General features: G+C 52.8%; 3 protein-coding genes across 3 annotated transcripts; all 3 read left to right on the top strand.

Annotated features, from left to right (window-relative positions):
- Positions 1 to 344: 344 nt before the first annotated feature.
- On the top strand, positions 345 to 10,070 carry LOC311155183 (uncharacterized protein; the record flags this gene model as incomplete). The annotated part of the gene is made up of 2 exons (XM_084208114.1): positions 345 to 1,082; positions 9,075 to 10,070. The coding sequence occupies 2 exons, from the start codon at positions 345 to 347 to the stop codon at positions 9,252 to 9,254; spliced, it is 918 nt and encodes a 305-aa protein (XP_084064240.1). The 3' UTR covers positions 9,255 to 10,070.
- Positions 10,071 to 12,645: 2,575 nt separating this feature from the next.
- LOC311155167 (mas-related G-protein coupled receptor member D-like) lies at positions 12,646 to 13,623 on the top strand (the record flags this gene model as incomplete). The annotated part of the gene is made up of 1 exon (XM_084208098.1): positions 12,646 to 13,623. The coding sequence occupies one exon, from the start codon at positions 12,646 to 12,648 to the stop codon at positions 13,621 to 13,623; it is 978 nt and encodes a 325-aa protein (XP_084064224.1).
- A 3,561-nt stretch (positions 13,624 to 17,184) lies between these two features.
- Positions 17,185 to 18,103, top strand: LOC311155174 (mas-related G-protein coupled receptor member H-like; the record flags this gene model as incomplete). The annotated part of the gene is given in 3 exon segments (XM_084208105.1): positions 17,185 to 17,314; positions 17,317 to 17,346; positions 17,349 to 18,103. Coding segments are annotated over 3 exon segments (915 nt in total).
- Positions 18,104 to 20,222: the final 2,119 nt, after the last annotated feature.

Here is a 20,222-nt window from a genome sequence, read left to right as displayed (position 1 = left end):
TTTCCGTCCTCCCTACCCCACCTTCCTCTCCTCCAGAAGCTGCTCTGTTCCTGCCACCCTCTCCTGGTGACCCCAGTGCCCTCCCTGGGTCAGCCATCCTCTGCCCTGCACTTCCCTTCCACATCCCTCATCCAAACAGCCCAACCCTCCCACCTCCCTCTCCCACCCCACAATTCCCACTGTCCTCCTCCCCTGCACATCTCACTCCACACCACTGAGTTCTTCCCACTGCAGGGAGCTGCTGAGGAGCCACATGGTCCATCCCTGGATTCTCCAAGCACTGACTGCCCATCCACTCTGACCACAGCCAGGGCCACATCCCACTGCCTGCCCAGCGTCCATCCATGGAGGTGAGCACCGTGTCCCCACGTCCTGACTCACCCACTGAAGGAGATGATCTGTGTGAGCCAGATGTCACCGATGTGGCCATACCCAGTGTGACACTGCTCATCTGCCTCTGTGAGCTGGCTGGGAACGGGGCTGTGCTTGGCCTCCTCAGCCTGAAAAGCAGGGACGTTGTCATCTTTGACCTGGCTTTCATTGACTTCCTTTTCCTCCTCTTTGCGGTCCCCTCTGCCCTCCTCATCCTGGTGGAGGACGTGTCCTGCTATCCTGTCATGCCCTCGATGTACATGAATTTCCTTATCCAGCTCTCAGTGGTCTCCTGCTCCTGGGTGCTCTTCCGGCTCATGCGCAGCAGCAACGTGTGGTTTGTGGACAAGCTCTGGAACCTCTGCTGCTGCTGGGACCTTCCTCTGCGTCTGTTGTGGGCTGTGGACACTGTCCAATATTGGACTTTCTTGGCTCTCTTCACTGTCATTCCTGCAGTGACATTCCTGTGCCCATCGCACCATCAGGAGCACTGCCGGGCAGCTCTCATCTCCATGTACATCATCATCCTCCTCCGCTTTGTGGCATCCCTACTCATTTCCAGCAGAGTGGATTTCCTTAATGCCAAGAGTGGCTCCCAGCAGAAACAACCCCAAAGGCACGACGTTATTGTCCTCATTGTGCTCTTCACTCTCCTCCTCACTATCTGCAATTTCCTGCAGCAGCTCGGTTACATCGCTGTGTCCTCACAGGTTGTTTTCCTGATCACCTGCATCCACAGCAGCATCAAACCCTTCATCTACTTCTTGGTGGGGAGGTGCTGCAGGCCCTGCTCTGTGCAGTCCCTCCAGCTCTCCCTCCAGAGGGTCTTTGAGGAGCCAAGAGAAAACACTGCCAAAGGAGATGATCCTGCCATGGACACAGGGGTCTGAGCTTGTTGATCCCTTCCACTGCTCTGGTGAAGGAGCCCTGGAAACTGGCAGAAGGTTTCCTTGAGCCTCCTGAATGATCAATATCCACAGGATCACCGTGCCTGTGGTGCTGTATTCCTGCAGGAGAAGGGAGCAGGGGCATTGCCTTGGGTGATTTTTGTGGCATGCTCTGTAGGGAGCACACTGGAGCATGGCTTTCCTCCTCCTCCTGCATCCACATGGCTCCCAGCAGTGCAGCTGGGCTCAGTGCTGTTCCCCAGCTCTATTCCCCATGGAATGGCCCTCATGGCCTCAGCCCCAGGGAATGAACTCCATCTCCTTTGCTCTTGCCTGCAAAGAATGGGACACCCTAATCCCTGGGGACACACCCAGCACAGGCTGGCAGTGATTTCCCAAATCCCTGCGGGGCTGGTGCCTCCCAATGGCAGGAGAGGGGTTGGGATCACAGGGAGCATCCTTCCCCTTCTGTCCAGCAGAGCCAGCCCTGCATTCCCAGCTGATGGGAAGGGACACCAGGTAGGGCTGCAGAGCTGGGGAGGGACAGAAACATTCCCTTATCCTTTCAGTTCGAATTTGTCACATTCTTGAATCCCAGAATTAAATCCTTCTGAGTAAAGTGCAGGGTCGATAGTGATCTCCACTGATCCTTTGTGCCTATAGCAGAAAGCACATGGAATATGGAAATTCCCATCACCAGATGCTTGGACCATTTAATTGCACAGACATGAGGGGGCTGTGCTGCTCTCCTGCACAATGGGGCCACCCATCCTCTGGTTCCCCAGCATCAGTGTCCAAGGAAGCCCTGGACCACCTCCATCCTGAACCTGGCCACCCTCAGGAGGAGCTGCACAGCCACTCTGCACAGCAGCTTCAGCCACAGCCCAGCCTGTCCTGATCTCTGTCATTCTGGAACCACCCCTCAGTCAGATTTGGATTCATGGTTTTTGTTTCTTTTCACTCTGGTAGTCCTAGCTTCTGAATTTATTGAATAAACATCCAGGTTTCACTGCAGAGCCTGTCTCTGTTAAACAGTGTCCAAAATGGCTCATTTCCTTCTTTTATCCCATTCTAAAGCCTCTGGCTGGTCTGTGAGCAGGGCAGGTACCTGTCTCATACCAGAGCCCTTCCTAAGGCACGTGCCTGCAAGGCTTGGGATGATGCTGGCAGTGCCAAGAGCTCCTCATTCCTCCTGGGAGAGACCTGGGCAGCAGCCACAGCTCTTGCTCAGCGGGAAGTTGTCCCTCCTTTTCCCACTGCCTTAAATCCAGGGGAAAGCAACCTGCCACTGCTTCTGGAAAGGGAAGTGAGTGTGAAAGCCATGGGTGGTGAGTCAGGCTTTGGAGACACACATGAGGTAAAACACCTAAGGAGCATTTATTAACAGTGTTGTTAATAATGAACAGAAAAGAGATACTTGGACATCTGAGAGGGTTTTTCTCTCTGTGACTCCCATTTCCTGTCCATTGGAAAGACAAAACTTTCCAAGGTACAACCTCTTGTCCAGGGAAGAACAACTCAGCCAGGGCCCCCCTCCCAAGGCAAGTGCAGAAGGATCATTATCCTTCCATGTTCTTTTTCTGCTTCCCAGCACCTTCCTTGTCTCCTGGGTCACCCAGGCCACTCCCTACCTGAGCTTCCTTTCAGAAGAGCAAAGACTTCAAAGCCAAAGGTTTCCAGGCTGTCCCAGCCCATGAAAGACGGAGGGATGGAATGAGATGATCTCTACCGCTCCTTCCAACCTTTCCTGGGGTGATTTTATGATGCTGAATTGTATCCCCGTTCATCTGTTTAGCCCAGAAAAAGGTTCTGCACATTTAAGACTGGTTCTGAGCAAAGAGGGGGAGAGAAGCTGCAGCAGTTTGTTTTCTGAAGCTGCGCTCACTCCTCCACATTCCTGCTCCCAGACCGTGCTGCCTGCAGCACAGACATGCCACAGAGAGCTCTCCTTGGCTTTTAGGTTCTTTTAGCTAGCTGAGGCAGAGGAGTTCCCTGCACTGTGGTTTTCCTTTTTCTTGGAACTGTTCAAACCTGCTCTGGACTGAAAACCAGGAAGAGCACCGGGAGCTCACACCTGTGGCCCACCGGGGCCTGGGACACGGCATTTTCCAGCACTGGAGGGACGGATAAGAGAGTGAGTGAGCCAAACTACATTGCACAACAAGGACTTTCTGAATTTCCCACTCTTCAGAACATCAAGATATTTTATTGTTTAATATTGTTTTCATTTTTTATGCTTGTGAATACTTTCCTTGTTAAATAAACAGTTTTTTCCACTTTTCTGTAAGGAAACCTTTTCCAGAACCAGCTGAGAGGGCGCTGCTTGAATTTGTTTTCTACAGGAAGCCAGTTCAGAGTCTTCCTCCCAAATTTTCCCTAAACCAGGACAAAACCCAAACCATTCCATGAGGATTCCTTATGTCAGCCACTACCACCCCAGGCAGGAGTTCCCCTGCTGCACACAGCACCAGCCTGACAGAGCTCAGGGAGCATTTGGACAATGCTCCTCTCAGGCACAGGCTGGGATTGTTGGGATGGCTGTGCAGGGCCAGAAGCTCAACTGCATGATCCTTGTAGGTCACTTCCAACTCTGGATATGTTATTGTTCTATATTGTGATGACTCTGTTTCATGATTACTCCACCTGATGATGGTTCCACTGTGTTGTCCCTATTCCCTGGCTCTGGCACATGAGCCTCAAAAGCCCTCTGCAAGGCAGCACTACCAGAGGGGGTGAATTCCTTTGCACAGCTCCCAGCCAGGAAGTAAATCAGAGGGTGGGCACTGCTCTTGGCAAAGCTGAGCAGGAGAGAGGTGCTGGAGGCAAAGACAGAGAAGTCAAACGCCCTCAGCAAGAGCCAGTGCCCAAAATCAGCAGTGAAGAAGGGGAAGGAGATGACAGGAGCAGCAGGAGCAGGGCACGCAGCTTCCCTGGGAGCTGTTTCCATGAGCAGCACAGGAGCCTGGCCAGCAGGGCCAGAGCAGAACAGCCCAGGGTGAGCACTGAGAAGAGGCAGCTCAGGACCAAGGCCATGGGCACCAAGGGGCAGAGATGGAGGGTGGCAGTGAGCAGGAAGGAGAGCAGCCAGGGCAGGGCACACAGGAGCACTGGGAAGCACTGGGAGCGGTGGCAGGGCCAGCAGGACACGGGCAGGACACACAGAGCTGTGACAGCACTGAGGGCTGTCAGAGAGGAGACAGTGGCAGTGACAGCCAAGAGGATGGGGACCTTCAGCCCAGCTGTGACACCCCACCAGCCCAGCTGGTGGCAGAAGCTCTCTGGGACAGAAAATATCCCCAGGGCACGGGTGATGGAGAGCAGGAAGGTGAAGCCAGCCATGGCCAGGCTGAGCACACAGGGGGATGGGGTTCCTGTGGATGCAGAAGCTGAGGAGCCAGAGCACAGCCCCATTCCCACCATCCCACACAGGCACTGCAGCAGCAGCAGCGTGACAGGCACTTTGCTCCACTGCCTGTTGCACACTGGCTCCAGCTGTCCTGGCTCTCCTCATCCCAGCTCCCCTTGGATGCCTTCCCACCGGGCTGGCTCCAGCAGGCAGGGCTGGCTCCCTCCGTGGCAGGGCACAAAGTGCTCCTGGTGACACCTCTGCTGCTTCTGCTCCCCTCACACAGCTGGAGGGGTGACCAACAGAGACACCACAGCAACGCTGCTGTCCCCCAAACGTGGCTTTTCCCATCTTTTCCCAGCCACAGCTTCCATGTGGAGCAGCACAGGCAGGGCTGAGGGACAGGACAGAGGGCAGGTAGGATGTGGGATCTCGGCCTGCTGTGCCTGGCACAAAAGCCAGGAGATACCTCCTTCCTGGCTGTGGGCAGGACAGAGCTGGAGCAGGAAAACAATTGGAGAAGGAGAGGATTGCCCATGGAGATATCAGAGAGCAAATGGCTTTGGGATGGATCTGAGCTGGACTCTCAGGTGTCAGCTGATATCACTGAGCTGCTGGATGCCTTCAGCAGGACACCCATTTCAAATTCCCTCCCTTTTCCCACACTATTTATGGCTTTTTATTCCCTACAGACCTCAGTTCTGCCCCCACAATCCATACCCAGGTTCCACCCAAAGAGGGGGCCCTGATTAAGGTGGAAGAGAAGAGTCTGACCTCGTTTCCTCTGGCAGCCTGGAGAACTTCCCCGCAGTGCACTCCCCTCACCTCCACCCTCCAGCTGCTGTCCCTGGCCGGGATCTTCAGGAGGCTCCCTGCAATGGTCCCTTGGGAAAGGGGAGCGCAGCCCAAGGGCGGCTGAGCCCCAGCAGCGCCCGGCGCGGGCTCTGTCCCAGCTCCTGCCACAGCCCCTGCTCTCCGTGCTGCCTCGTGTTCTCCAGGGCTCTCACACACAGGCAGCTGCTCCAGAGCCTGCCACGGGAGCAGGGCTCTGCTCCTCATCTGCTCTGCACTCTGCCCAGCAAATGAGCAACAGGAGAGAGCCTCAGCAACCACACCTGTGGCCAAGGCACTTGGTCTCCATCTCAGCCTCTTCCTTCATGTTTAAAGCAACTCCAATCCCAAAATCTTGTCTTTTGAACTGCCTGAACTTGCCCCCTCTCTTTCCTGTGCCTGGATCCTTAGGACCCTGCACTACAAATGTGCTGGTAAACTTTGATTTCTGGTTCAAATCTGGTTTAGCCACTTCTATACCACAATTTCCGTGGTACTTCACCCTCAGAGCGCAGTTTCCAAGAGGATTCATGCAATAATAAATTCTGTGCGTGAGCTGGAGCACAGGCACACAGCAGAGGGATGATTTGGGATTTCAGCAATGTCATCTCTTCTGAGAAGAGGCAAATCAGTGCTGCTCTCTTGGCTTAAACCCTAGAAAGTTGCAGGTTTCCTCTGAGTCATCTTCTACACTCCCTCAGGATTCAGACAGCAGCCTATAGTGAATTCCAAGCAATTCCTAGAAAGGTGAGGTGAGATGATTAATTCCCAGCCTGACATGTGCCTCAGGGATCTGGGATGCTCCTCCTGGAAACTGCTGGCCCTGGGACCAGAACTGTCACCTCTCTTCCCTGCTGACACCGTGTTTGTGTCCCCAGCTATGGAATCTCACATTCCCTCACCACCCCAATCCTCTCAAAGGCAAAAACTTCATGATCCAGTGTGGGAATCCACAAAATCAGATGGTTTCGGTATAGCTGCAAAAGGCAGGCCTGGGAGACAACAGAACTGTGATTGGAGCCAAGCAGTAGACATGAAGTAGGTCAGCCGAAAAATTATTTAAAAAGTAGAAAAGCAAGGACAAATAGAACAATGGTCTGTGTAATAATGCTTGTCTAGAATAACTTCCTAAGCTGTAGAAAAGTTTATCTAGCAAGATATTAGGAAGTTTGGAGCCTAATAATGGAGCTGTGTGTTGTGTTTTAAGGATTACAAGCAGGAATTGTATTCCAAATCAGCAGGCATTGTTTTAACCAAAGGTAGGTGTGCTTATAGTGGCTGGATAGAACCACTGTCAATGTGCTTCTGATTTGTGAGATTGGTCAAAAAGCTTATAAAGTAAGTTGTAGCATTAAGTTCTTGGCCTGCTGCCTGGGATGTGAGCTGCTGGCATCTTCCCATTGTCCGAACTGTGCAATGAGACTGATGCTGAAAAATAAAACAGCTCAAGGCACGTTCCACAGCAGTCCTGTCCCGTTTGTGATTTGTATATAAACCCCCGGCCGGCGATAATCCGGGAGCTGATGGGGCTCCAGAAGAGTTGGAGAGGGACTTTGGATGAGGGCATGGAGTGACAGGACAAGGGGGAATGGCTTCCCACTGACAGAGGGCAGGGTCAGATTGGATATTGGGAAGAAATCCTTCCCTGTGAGGGTGGTGAGGCCCTGGCACAGGTTGCCCAGAGGGCTGGGGTCAGGTAAAAACAAACACAAGAGCTCCAAAGTCCGAGGAGAAGGAGGATGAGCCCTAATGAAGGGCTGGAAAGGGGATCACAGCATCCTAAAACTTGGTCCCTGATAGCTTTCATTGCATCATTAACGTGATTGGCAGTAATTAGGGTGGGCTCCAAGTGCTGATGACCTGGCTGCAAGCAACTGAGTGCTGTCCTTTCCTTAGGCTGTGTGAGCCTGCAGTGGAATGACAGAAATAGGGATTCTCAGCTCAGGTTACTTTCTTGGGGCCAGGGAAAATTTTGGCAATGATCCCGGGCCTCTTCCCAGAATGGGAGTTGTTTCTGAGAAGCACCCAGATGCTTGCACAGTGCTGTGAGCACTTCAGCACTGCCAGCATTCAAGTGCCACCAGCCCCAAGAGCAGCTGGAGGGACAGAGACCCCTCAGGGCAGATAAATGAGGAATGGCAGAATCCTGCTGAGAGAGCGAAAGTATTTGGAGAATGATCCATTTGGAAGAGTGTTTCTAATCAGGAGGAAAGGAGGAGCCATTCAAAGAAATCTGCATGTCGATCCACTTCCTCTATGGCAGGAGAAAAAAATCAAGACAAAGAACTCAGAGGAAGTGAAATTCTGACTTAGCCAAAGATGCAATTTCCTACTCTGCCGCAACTCCACCAAGCCTTGGGAAACAATACCAGGACAGGGCACAGAGAGGAGCCAGCAGGACAGGAATGGGGAGCTCCTGGTGACCTGGGCACTTTCTCCTTCATGTCCCTGACCTGGCAGGAGCCGCTTTAGGACACGGATCCCAAAGGAGCAAGAGGTACCAGGGAGCGCCGCTGATCTGCACAGACCCCTTTGCCTGCTGCTGCCCCACAGGGAACAGGTCAGTGCAATGTTTTCCTTCCTCCCTACCCCACCTTCCTCTCCTCCAGGAGCTGCTCTGTTCCTGCCACCCTCTCCCGGTGACCCCAGTGCCCTCCCCATATCTTCCCTCCTCTGCCCTGCACTCTTCCCTTCTGCATCTCCTGCTGAACACTCCAAGCACACGGCCTCCCTCTGCCACCCCACAATTTCTCCTGCACTCCTCCCCTGCACATCTCACTCCTCCCCACTGAATCCTTCCCACTGCAGGGAGCTGATGAGGAGCCGCATGGTCCATCCCTGGATTCTCCAAGCACTGACTGCCCATCCACTCTGACCACAGCCAGGAGCTGAGCACCATGTCACAACCTCTGGCCTCACCCACTGAAGGAGACAATCTCTGTGAGGCAGATGTCACCAGCGTGGCCATACACAGTGTGACCCTGCTCATCTGCCTCTGTGGGCTGGCTGGGAACGGGGCTGTGCTCTGCCTCCTTGGCTCCTGCAGTTTGTACAGGAACAGCACCATTCTTTACATCCTCATGCCGACTCTTTTGGACTTCCTCTTCCTCCTCTTTCTGGTCCCCTCCACTCTGCTCTTCCTGCTGGAGGATGTGTCCTGCTCCATCATCATGCCCTTGTGGTATGTGTGGTTGCTTTTCAGGGTGTCACAGGTGTCCTACAGCTTGTGGCTGTACACACTGACATTCATCAGCATCCAGAGGTGCAGGTCCATCCACTGCCCGCTCTGGCACTGCTGCCACCATCCCCAGCAGCTGTTGAAGGAGATGCATGCCCTGCTCAGGGTCGTCTTCATCATTCTCCTCACTATCTTTGCCACCATGATTTCTCTGTGCATGTTCCAGCTATCTGAGTACTGCTGGGAGTGTCTCATCTCCATATACACCTTCAACCTCCTCCTCTGTGCTCCCTTCATGCTCATTTCCAGCACAATCCTCTTCACTCATTTCAAGCCTGGCTCCCAGAAGCAGCAGCCCAAGAAGCTCGACATTGTTATCTGCCTCATCGTGCTCTTCACTCTGCCCCGCAGCCTCTGGAACTTACTGCAGCAGTTTGGTTACGCCACTGTGCCCTCCCAGGTGGCTTTCCTGCTCGCCTGCATCCACAGCACCATCAACCCCATCATTTGCTTCTTGGTGGGGAGGTGCTGGAGGCCCTGCTCTGTGGAGTCCCTGCGGCTCTCCCTCCAGAGGGTCTTTGAGGAGCCAGAAGAAAACACTGCCCACAGCAACGATCCTGCCATGGACAGAGAGTCCTGAGCCTGTTGATCCCTTCCACTGCACTGCTGAAGGACCCTGGGACAGTGGCTGAGAGATTCCTTGGGCTGTCTGATCCATAAATACCCACAGGGTCCCCTCCCTGTGATGGTGCATTCCCAGCCCCTTTCCAGGCCCAGTGAAGGTGTCCGTGCTTGCAAAGGGTTGAGATCAGGAAAAAACAACCACAAGTATTCCCAAGACTGAGGAGGAGGGGGAGGATGAGCTGTGAGGAAGGGCTGGAAGAGGAACCACACCACCCCAACATCTGGTCTCCAAACTCTTTTATTGCACCATCAGGGGCACTGTCAGTAAGAAATGTGGGCTCAGATGCTGATAACCTGCTGCAAGCCTGTCGTGGTTTGGCACTGGCCAAAGGCCAGGCACCCCCGGAAGCCGTTCGATCAGCTTCTCCTGCTCTCAGCTGGGCAGGGGAGAGGGAAACAAAAATTAACAAAGGGCTCATGAGTTGAGATGAGGACTGGGAGAAAAAAACACTCCAAGAGTAAAAAAACAGATTGAAATTGACTGGTATGAAGTAAATTTATTAGAAACAGAGGTGGAGGACGATAATGAGAAGTAATATAAAACTTTGAAACACCTTTTTTTTCCCCCAGACCCTCCCTTCTACCCACAAACAGTGCAGGGAGACAGGGTGAGGAGGTTCTTCACCAGCATTGAAGCACTGCCAGTAAAACACTGTTTACTTGGGCAAAAAAAACCCGCATTATCCATTAAACACAGAGAGACGGCATATCCTGGTAGGTATTAAAACAAACAAAACACCGATATAATGACGTAAGAAATTGGGAGCCCTTTGGGGAGTATCTATTTAAAAATCTTAGATATTATACCGTATAACAATGCCTGAAAATTGTTGTTTCTTTGGACATATCTATAAAAAAATAAATTTCCAATAGGCTCATAATTTTGACTCAAATTTGTTACTATTTTAACAGGCTTTTGCTGTTAGACCTAAACGACTTGGTGTCTGAGGGCACACACCCATGGCTTGTGCTCCCTGGAGCAGCCATGATCCCCAGTGCCAGAGCTGGGCTGGCACGGACAGGATGGCCCAGGGGCTCAGCATTCCCCACCCCGAGTGCTCTGTCAGTGTCACAGCAGAGATCTCCCCAGAGATATTTAATTTTTAATGCTGTGAGCCAGGTGCAAAGGTCTCTCTGCCTTCAGAAATTCTTCCTCTCCACTGCCTTCAGCTGCTCCCTCAGCAGGCTCAGGTGGTGCAGCAGCAAGGAGAGGAGGAGGCCGTGTTCCTCAGCACAGCCACCACTTTCAGGAGCAGGGTGACACCTGTGTTTGTCACCAGGGGCTCCATGAGGCATCTCCCCCCTCCTGGGGCTTCCCTGAGATCACCAGCCCCACCACATCCCACACCTTCTCTCCAGCTCCACCACATCCCACACCTTCTCTCCAGCCCCACCACATCCCACACCTTCTCTCCAGCCCCAGCACATCCCACACCTTCTCTCCAGCCCCACCACATCCAACACCTTCTCTCCAGCCCCACCACATCCCACACCTTCCCAGCAGCTCCATCATGTCCCACCCCTCCCACCCCACCCTCCCACCCCACTCCCCATGCAGCCCACCCACCTCCCGTCCTTCCCATCCCTCCCAGCCCCGTGCCTGAGGCTCCAGTCCCTCCCCACGGGCTGCTCACCCCAGGCTGCCCCGGAAGGCTTTGGGGCACTGTTTCCCTTGGAGATGCCCCTCCCCAGCTTCACTCCTGGTCTCCAGACCCCCAGCCTCCTTTGGACACAAGCAAGAGGCCACTGAGGGATGGCTCCACTGGTGTCCATTGGGCTGGAGAAGCATGGAATGGCCAGGAGGAGCAGAAACACTGCTGGGGGGCCTGAGTGGGGCAGGAGAGGAGCGGGGATGTCTGGAGGGGAAGGCAGCCTGGGGGGAATTTCTAGAGGATGTCAGAGGGGGGCATGATGCCTTAGGATTTTAGCCTTGCTATTTTTCACATCCTGTACTGCATTAGTGCATAACTCTAAACTCCATGGAAAGTGTGAGTTAACTGTCCTCACATTTTGGTCACACAAAACAATCCCTCCAGGCCTGCAATTCAAGGACACTCTACTGCCTCAGGCCCAGAGAAGTACAGACAAAAGGGAATTGGGGGAGGGCAAACTGGGGCTAAGTGACTTCATTACCTGGAGCTGTCATTGGAGGATTAACCCCTGATTTGTGAATGGACCAAACCTAAATCTGTCTGAACCACTCATGACCATTGTCCATTTTGGGTGTAGCCCCTCTCAGAGGCTTTGAGTGCCCAGGGTGAACCTTTTGAAGGCCTTTCCTCAATGCCTCCTTTTATTCTCTCCACCTTGTCTGGCCTCTGCTCTAGGGAGCCAGCCCAAGGCATCAGGCAGAGAGGGGCTGGAGGGGGCAGGAGGGCTCTGGGTGCCACCAACCCCAAATCTCCACTGGACACCAGCAGAGCCCAACAGGCCACACCTGAGCCAGGGAGTGGCCAGGGACTGGGAAACATCGGGATGGGATGGGATGGGATGGCATGGCATGGGATGGCATGGCATGGCATGGCATGGCATGGCATGGCATGGCATGGCATGGCATGGCATGGCATGGCATGGCATGGCATGGCATGGCACGGGATAGGATCGATGAGGAGTGATACCAAAATCAGACTGAATAAAGTTCTAACACTCACTAATGATGTTACCAATGGAAGTATTAGGCATCAGGACACACAGAAAGATCTCTCCTTATTTCTGCGTGCCTTGTGAGACTCGACAACAGTGTTTCTATACATTATAACCATATATTAAAAGGTTTTTCTTATCTAGTACATAAACACCATTTTCCTAGAACGCATTTCCATGCATCCACTTCCTACTGGGAGTCCTTTGATGGCCCTGGAGGTTCACTGAGAAGAGCTTCTGGTCTTCATATTCACTGAGTGCTGTGATAATAAAGATGACCTTGCCTTGAGCTTTTCCTTTGGCCATGTGCTTTTGTTTCTTGCTACAGAACTTGCCCCAAAAATACTCTTTGCCTCCTTATCTCTTTCCCCACTTGTACCAGAAACATATATCCTGTGTCCACGTCTTTATCTCTCACAGCCATTTATCTCTCTGCCCAGTCAGACTTTAAGCAAATTCAGGGGAATTGAAAACATTTATACTCTCTTATTTATCAATCCCCTGCACACCAGCCAAACCCTCCCACCCCACCATTTCCACTGCCCTCCTCCCCTTCACATCTCACTCCTCCCCACTGAATCCTTCCCACTGCAGGGAGCTGCTGAGGAGCCACATGGTCCATCCCTGGATTCTCCAAGCACTGACTGCCCATCCACTCTGACCACAGCCAGGGCCACATCCCACTGCCTGCCCAGCGTCCATCCATGGAGGTGAGCACTGCGTCCCCTCTTTTCACCTCACCAGCTGACGGAGCAGGTCAGTGTGAGATCAATGTCTCCAATGTGGCCATGGAATTTGTGACGCTGCTCATCGGCCTCTGTGGGCTGGCTGGGAACGGGGCTGTCCTCTGGCTCCTCCACATTGATGCCGTCACCGACTTCATCTTCAACCAGACCATCACTGACTTCCTCTTCCTCATCATCATAGTCCCCTCTACCCTGCTCTTCCTTGTGGAGGAACTGTCCTGCTCTGCTATAATGCCCCAAATGTATTTGAGCTTGCTTTTCCAGCTGTCGCTGTTCGCCTTTAACATGGGGCTGTACCGCCTGACATTCATCAGCATCGAGAGGTGCAGGTCCATCCTCTGCCCCTTTTTCTGTGGTTGCCAATTGCCTGAGCGCCTGCTGTGGGTGGTGATGAGTGTCCTATTCTGGGCCTTCCTCTTCATTGTCATCGCCGTCAATCCCATGGTGACTTCCCTGTGCCAGTCACTCGAGCAGGAGCAATGCCAGGTGGTTCTCACCTCCATGTACGCCCTCAACCTCTTCCTCTTTGCTGCACCCATGCTCATTTCCAGCACAATCCTCTTCATTCATTTCAAGCCTGGCTCCCAGCAGCAGCACAACAGGAGGGTCGACATTGTTATCTTCCTCATTGTGCTCTTCAGTCTGCCCCTCAGTCTCTGGTCTCTGCTGCAGCAGCTCGGTTACACGGCTGTGCCCTCCCAGGCGCTTTTCCTGCTCACCTGCATCACCAGCAGCATCAAACCCTTCACCTACTTCTTGGTGGGGAGCTGGAAGAGAGACTGCTCCATGAGGAGCTGCTGGACACACTGCTCCATGGAGAGCTGCAGGAAGCACTCCTCCGTTCAGTCCCTAAGGGATGCGATCAAGAAGGTCTTTGAGAAGCCAGAAGAAAACACTGCCCGCAGAAATGATCCCTCTGTGGACACAGGGGTCTGAGCCTGTTGATCCCTTCCACTGCACTGCTGAAGGACCCTGGGACAGTGGCTGAGAGATTCCTTGAGTCTCCTGATCCCTGTGCTGGTGCATCCCCAGCCCCTTTCCAGGCCGCTCTGGGCTCGGATCCGTGCTTGTGAGGCCTCAGCCTTGAGGAGCAGCCCCTGGGCTCAGCTCCTGTGGCGCTGATCAGAAACACCCTCTGCTCCCAGGAGCTGCTGCTGTCCAACGACCTCCTGGGGTTTCATCCACAGCCTTGGGAATGGTTTTGCTCCCCTGAATGCCCCAGCATCCCTGCCCTCCCGCCGTCACGGGAAGCTGCCGGCCCCAGGTGTGGCCAGGGTGGGACATTGCTGTGAGTGCCGCCATCCCTGGGGCCCTGTGAGCAGCGCCCAGAGGAGACCTTGGAGCTCTCCTGGGCCCAGCAGCGCTGAGCAGGAGCTCCCTGGCACTGGGGCCTCTCCGGGCTGGGATCTCTCCCGGCTGCTGCCCTGGGCTGATCCCCGAACGCCGACGGCTCCTGGGCCCATCCCCCAGGGCTCGAGGCCCAGCCTTGGCACAGGGAGGAGATGCAAAGGGATCCGCAGGGAGCACTGCACTGCCTGCCAGGGGAATTCTCACAGGTACCTTGCACTGACTCTGTCTGCCTGTCTGTCTGTCTGTCTGTCTGTCTGCCTGTCTGTCTGTGTGCACACACGTGTGCATCGGCCATGGCCAATGTGGCAGGAATGCCGTTCTCTCTGGTGTGGGACATCTGGCCTGAGACATCTGAGCGAGTCAAGCCTGGATGGAACTAAAAGACGCAGGTTAAATGCTGTTTAGGCACATTCCTCTGTTGAATGTCTAACTTTAAGCTGTATCTGAAGCACTGTTAAGTTTGATTGCTCTAAATCTTTTAGACCCTTTTCCTTTTTATTCTTTCCTTCCTTTTTATCCTTACCCTGTGGTTTTTTGTCACACACCCTTGAACAGACACACAAACCCACACACAGCGATAGCACTTTGGTGTGCCTTTGCTTATTATTAAAATTTTTATTGATTTCACTGGATTTTACTGATTTCCTTGCTGGTGGTTTTGTGCCTTCAGAAATTCTTCCTCTGCCCTGGCTTTGGCCTCTCCCTCAGCGGGCTGGGATGGTGCAGCTCCAAGGGCAGATGCAGTCCGTGCTCCTCAGCACAGCCACCCCCTTCCAGGAGCAGGGTCACACCTGTGTGTGTCACCGTTGTCTCCTCGTGGCATCACCCCCTCCCTGAGGCTTCTCTGAGGTCTCTGAGCTGGGGTGTTCAGCCTGGAGAAGGGAAGGCTTCAGGGAGCCTTGACCTTGGTGCCGCCATGTTGCCTTCCCTCACATGTCCTCATCTCCCTCTCTTCTCTGTCTAGAAGAAAAACTGCTGCCCTTAGGTACCATTGCCCACAGCTTCTATCAGTTCAAAGATTCTTCCTATATTCTGCAGTGCCGAGAGGTTGGTCCTTTCCAGGATCCACACTGGGAAATCTTTCACCATGTTTTCACTACCAGCCACAGCATCCCGCCCCTACACAGGCAGGGGCAGCTGCCGCGGGCACTGGCACAAATTAACGCCTGTCTTCGTGTGGGGTGCTGAGAAGGAGTAGCTGCCACTGCCACCCCTGCCCTGCTGCCCAGAGCACGGCTGGCCAGGGGTGGCCAGGCAGGCAAGGCTTGCCACAGGAGGCAGCGGCCGCAGCAGGATGGCCCCAGCAGCATGACTGGCCATCCCTGGGAAAAACTGTGTGTGTGCTGCTTTGATTTTCTTCTTGAATATGTCATCCTGGAGGCGTCACCAACCTCTCTAATCGGGCCAGCAGCATGTCCATCATCAGAGCTGTCAGAAATTGGCTCTGTCGGACATGGTGGAAGCTTCCAGCAGCTTCTCACAGGAGCCCCTTTCTGTGGCTTTTCCCTGCCACCAAAAAACCAGGCTGTGCCAAATTAACACAAAGCAACTGTTTGTTGCCCTTCCCTTGGGCAGTGTGAGCCTGCATTTGAATGAAAAAAATGGGAATTCTTGGCTCAGCTCTGTTACCTTGGGCCCAGGGCAGGTTTTGGTAATGATCCCAGACCTCTTACCAGCAAGGGAGTTGTTTCTGAGAAGCAGCCTGATGCTTCACCAGCACTGGCAGCACTGGCACCATTCCGGTGCCACCAGAACCACCAGAATCCCTCTGCTTCTGGAGGGAGCATGGCCCTTCATGGAAGAAAAATGAGAAATGGCAGAAACCCGTCAGGAGAGGGAAGGCAGTCAGAGAATGGGACATGGTCCAGGGAAGGAGTGTTTCTAATCAGGATGAAAAGACAACCATTCTATTCTTCGAGTGGGGTATTGACAAAACTCACTACCTCTAAAAAAAAACCAACAAAAAATCCTATTAAACCAATGGAAGTGAAACTCTAATGCTCTAATGCAGCCAAAGTTGCAAATTCTTACTACCCCATGGCGACACCACCAAGTCTTTGGGAAACAACAGCAGGATAGGGCACAGAGAGAGCCAAAAGGACAGGAATGGGGAGCTCCTGGTGATCTTGGCACTTTCTCCTTCATGTCCCTGACCTGGCAGGAGCCGCTTTAGGACACGGATCCCAAAGGAGCAAGAGGTACCAGGGAGCGCCGCTGATCTGCACAGACCCCTTTGCCTGCTGCTGCCCCACAGGGAACAGGTCAGTGCAATGTTTGCCTTCCTCCCTACCCCACCTTCCTCTCCTCCAGCAGCTGCTCTGTTCCTGCCACCCTCTCCCGGTGACCCCAGTGCCCTCCCCAGCTCCCCCCTCCTCTGCCCTGAGCTTCCCTTCTGTATCTTGACACTGAAATCAGCTGAAATAAACTTCCTAGCAAATAGGAAGCATTTGAAAGCAGGAATTCCTTACCTGCACAGCACACACAGAAGGATCTCTCTTTGATCTGTGTGTAGTGAGACTTTACAACAGGGGTTTTATCCATCATAACCACACATAGACATTTAAAATCTTTCTTATCTAGTACATAAACACCATTTTCCTAGAACTCATTTCCACGCATCCATGTCCTAGTGGGAGTCCTTTGATACTCCTGTAGGATCATTCAGAGGGGTCTCTGGTGGTCATATTCCCTGAGTGCTGTGATATTAAAGGTGACCTTGCCTTGAACATTTCCATTTGGCCATGTGCTCTTGCTTCTGGTTACAGAACTTGCCCTAAAAATACTGCGGACCTCCTTATCTGTTTCTGCACTGGCTGCAGCCACATTTATCCACCTAGGTCTACATCCTTACATCCTTTAATCTTTTTGGCCACTTATTGGCCACTTGTCTTTAGGCAACTTCAGGAGAGTTTAAAATGTTTATTCTCTCTTATTTATCAATCCTCTGCACACAAGCCCAACCCTCCCACCCCAAAATTTCCACTGCCCTCCTCCCCTGCACAGCTCACTCCTCCCCATTGAACCCTTCCCACTGCAGGGAGCTGCTGAGGAGCCACATGGTCCATCCCTGGGTTCTCCAAGCACTGACTGCCCATCCACTCTGACCACAGCCAGGGCCACATCCCACTGCCTGCCCAGCGTCCATCCATGGAGGTGAGCACTGTGTTCCCATCTCCTGCCTCACCCACTGAAGGAGATGATCTGTGTGAGACAGATGTCACCAGTGTGGCCATACACAGTGTGACACTGCTCATCTGCCTCTCTGGGCTGGCTGGGAACTGGCTGTCATCTGGTTCCTAACCCTGAAAAGCAGAACTCTGGCATCTTTGATATGGCTGTTGTCGACTTCCTCTTCCTTCTCTTCACAGTCCCCTGCACCCTCCTCTTCCTGGTGGAGGACATATCCTGCTCTCCTATAGTGCCCCTGATGTACCTGAATTTCCTTTTCCAGCTGTCAGTGGTCTCGCACTACTGGGCGCTGTTATGGCTGATGACTAGGAGACCTATTGTATATATGGACAAGCTCTGGAAGCTCTGCTGCCACTGGGACCTTCCTCTGCACCTGAGGTGGTTGGTGGGAAGTGTCCAATCCTGGGCCTTCCTTGCTCTCTTCACTGTCATTCCCACAGTGACATTGCTGTGCCCGTCACACGATCAGGAGCACTGCCGGGCAGCTCTCATCTCCATGAACGCCATCATGCTGCTCCTCTTTGCTGCACCTGTGGTCATTTCCACCACAGTGGATTTCACTAAGGCCAATTGGGGCTCCCAGCAGCAGCAACCCAACAGGCGTGACACCGTTATCTTCGTCATTGTGCTCTTCCCTCTCCTCCTCAGCATCTGCAATTTCCTGCAGCAGCTCGGTTACATCGTTGTGTCCTCTCAGGTTGTTTTCCTGCTCACCTGCATCCACAGCAGCATCAAACCCTTCATCTACTTCTTGGCAGGGCAGCACTGGAGGCCCTTCTCCATGGGGTCCCTCTGGCTCTCCCTCCAGAGGGTCTTTGAAGAACCGAAAGAAAAAGCAGCTCGCAGAAATGATCCTGCCATGGACACGGGGGTCTGAGCGTGTTGATCCCTTCCACTGCTCTGCTGATGAACCCAGGAGAGTGGCTGAAGGTCTCCTTGAGCCTCCTGATTAATCAATATCCACAGGATCATATTGTGTTTGCAGGGTGCCCAGAAAAAGGAAGGAATGATGAATCTGACTCCATCTTCTCAGGAGGCTAATTTATTATTTTATGATACTATATTATATTAAAAAATACTAAGCTAAACAATTCTAAAGAATACAGGAAGGATACTTACAGAATGCTGAAAAGTTAATAATGAAAATTCAGGACTCTTCAGAGTCCCGAAACAGCTTGGCCCAAGTTGGCCCTTGCCTCAAAACAACTCACAGCAGAAACCAATGAAAAAATCACCTGTGTGATAAACAATTGCCAAACACATTTGAAAGGAGCAAAACACAGGAGAAGTGAATGAGATTAAATTCTTTTCCTTTTTCTCGGAGGCTTCTCTATTTCCCAGGAGAAAAATCCTGGGCAAAGAGATTGTTCAGAACATATGCATGTGACAAGATCACCATTCCCGTGGTGCTGTATTCCTGCAGGAGAAGGGAGCAGGGGCATTGCCTTGGGTGATTTTTGTGGGATGCTCTGCAGGGAGCACACTGGAGCATGGCTTTCCTCCTCCCTCCTGCACCCACATGGCTCCAAGCAGTGCAGCTGGGCTCAGTGCTGTTCCCCAGTTCTATTCCCCATGGAATGGCCCTCATGGCCTCAGCCCCAGGGAATGAACTCCATCTCCTTTGCTCAGCAGATGAGTTCCATGGTGTTTCCAGGGAGCTCTTGCCTGCAAAGAATGGGACACCCTAATCCCTGGGGACACACCCAGCACGGGCTGGCAGTGATTTCCCAAATCCCTGCGGGGCTGGTGCCTCCCGATGGCAGGAGAGGGGTTGGGATCACAGGGAGCATCCTTCCCCTTCTGTCCAGCAGAGCCAGCCCTGCATTCCCAGCTGATGGGAAGGGACACCAGGTAGGGCTGCAGAGCTGGGGAGGGACAGCAACATTCCCTTATCCTTTCAGTGGGAATTTGTCACATTCCTCAATTCCAGAATTAAATCCTTCAGAGTAAAGTGCAGGGTTGATAGTGAACTCCACTGAACTCCTGTGCCTGTAGCAGAAAGCACATGGAATATGGAAATTCCCATCACCAGATGCTTGGACCATTTAATTGCACAGAGATGAGGGGGTTGTGCTGCTCTTCTGAACAATGGGGCCATCCATCCTCTGGTTCCCCAGCATCAGTGCCCAAGGAAGCCCTGGACCACCTCCATCCTGAACCTGGCCACCCTCAGGAGGAGCTGCACAGCCACTCTGCACAGCAGCTTCAGCCACAGCCCAACCTGTCCTGATCTCTGTCATTCTGGAACCACCCCTCAGTCAGATTTGCATTCATGGTTTTTGTTTCTTTCCACTCTGGTAGTCCCAGCTTCTGAAATTGTCTAATAAAGAATATCCAGACTTCATTGCAGAGCCTGTCTCTGTTAAACAGTGTCCAAAATGGCTCATTTCCTTCTTTTATCCCATTCTAAAGCCTCTGGCTGGTCTGTGAGCAGGGCAGGTACCTGTCTCATACCAGAGCCCTTCCTAAGGCACGTGCCTGCAAGGCTTGGGATGATGTTGGCAGTGCCAAGAGCTCCTCATTCCTCCTGGGAGAGACCTGGGCAGCAGCCAGAGCTCTTGCTCAGGGGGAAGTTGTCCCTCCTTTTCCCACTGCCTTAAATCCATGGGAAAGCAACGTGCCACTGCTTCTAGAAAGGGAAGTGAAAGTGAAAGCTTTGGGTGGTGAGTCAGGCTTTGGAGACACACATGAGGTAAAACACCTAAGGAGCATTTACACAAAGAGATTTTTATAAATAAGAGAAACAGAGACTTTTCCATCTGAGAGGGTTTTTCTCTCCCTGCTTCCTCTTTTCCTGTCCATTGGAAAGCAGAAACTTTCCACGGTGCAACCTCTTGTCCAGGGAAGAACAACTCAGCCAGGGGATTTCTCCCAAGACAAGTCCAGGAGGATCATGATCCTCCAATGTACTTTTTCTACTTCTCAGCACCTTCCTTGTCTCCTGTGACACCCAGGCCCCTCCCTACCTGAGCTTCCTTTCAAAAGAGCAAAAATTT

The sequence above is a fragment of the Fringilla coelebs genome (genome assembly GCF_963513975.1).
Source record: "Fringilla coelebs genome assembly, chromosome: 6".
NCBI lineage: Eukaryota > Metazoa > Chordata > Aves > Passeriformes > Fringillidae > Fringilla > Fringilla coelebs.
Note: the sequence above shows the minus strand (reverse complement) of the source record. Positions and strands in the feature narration are given on the sequence as shown.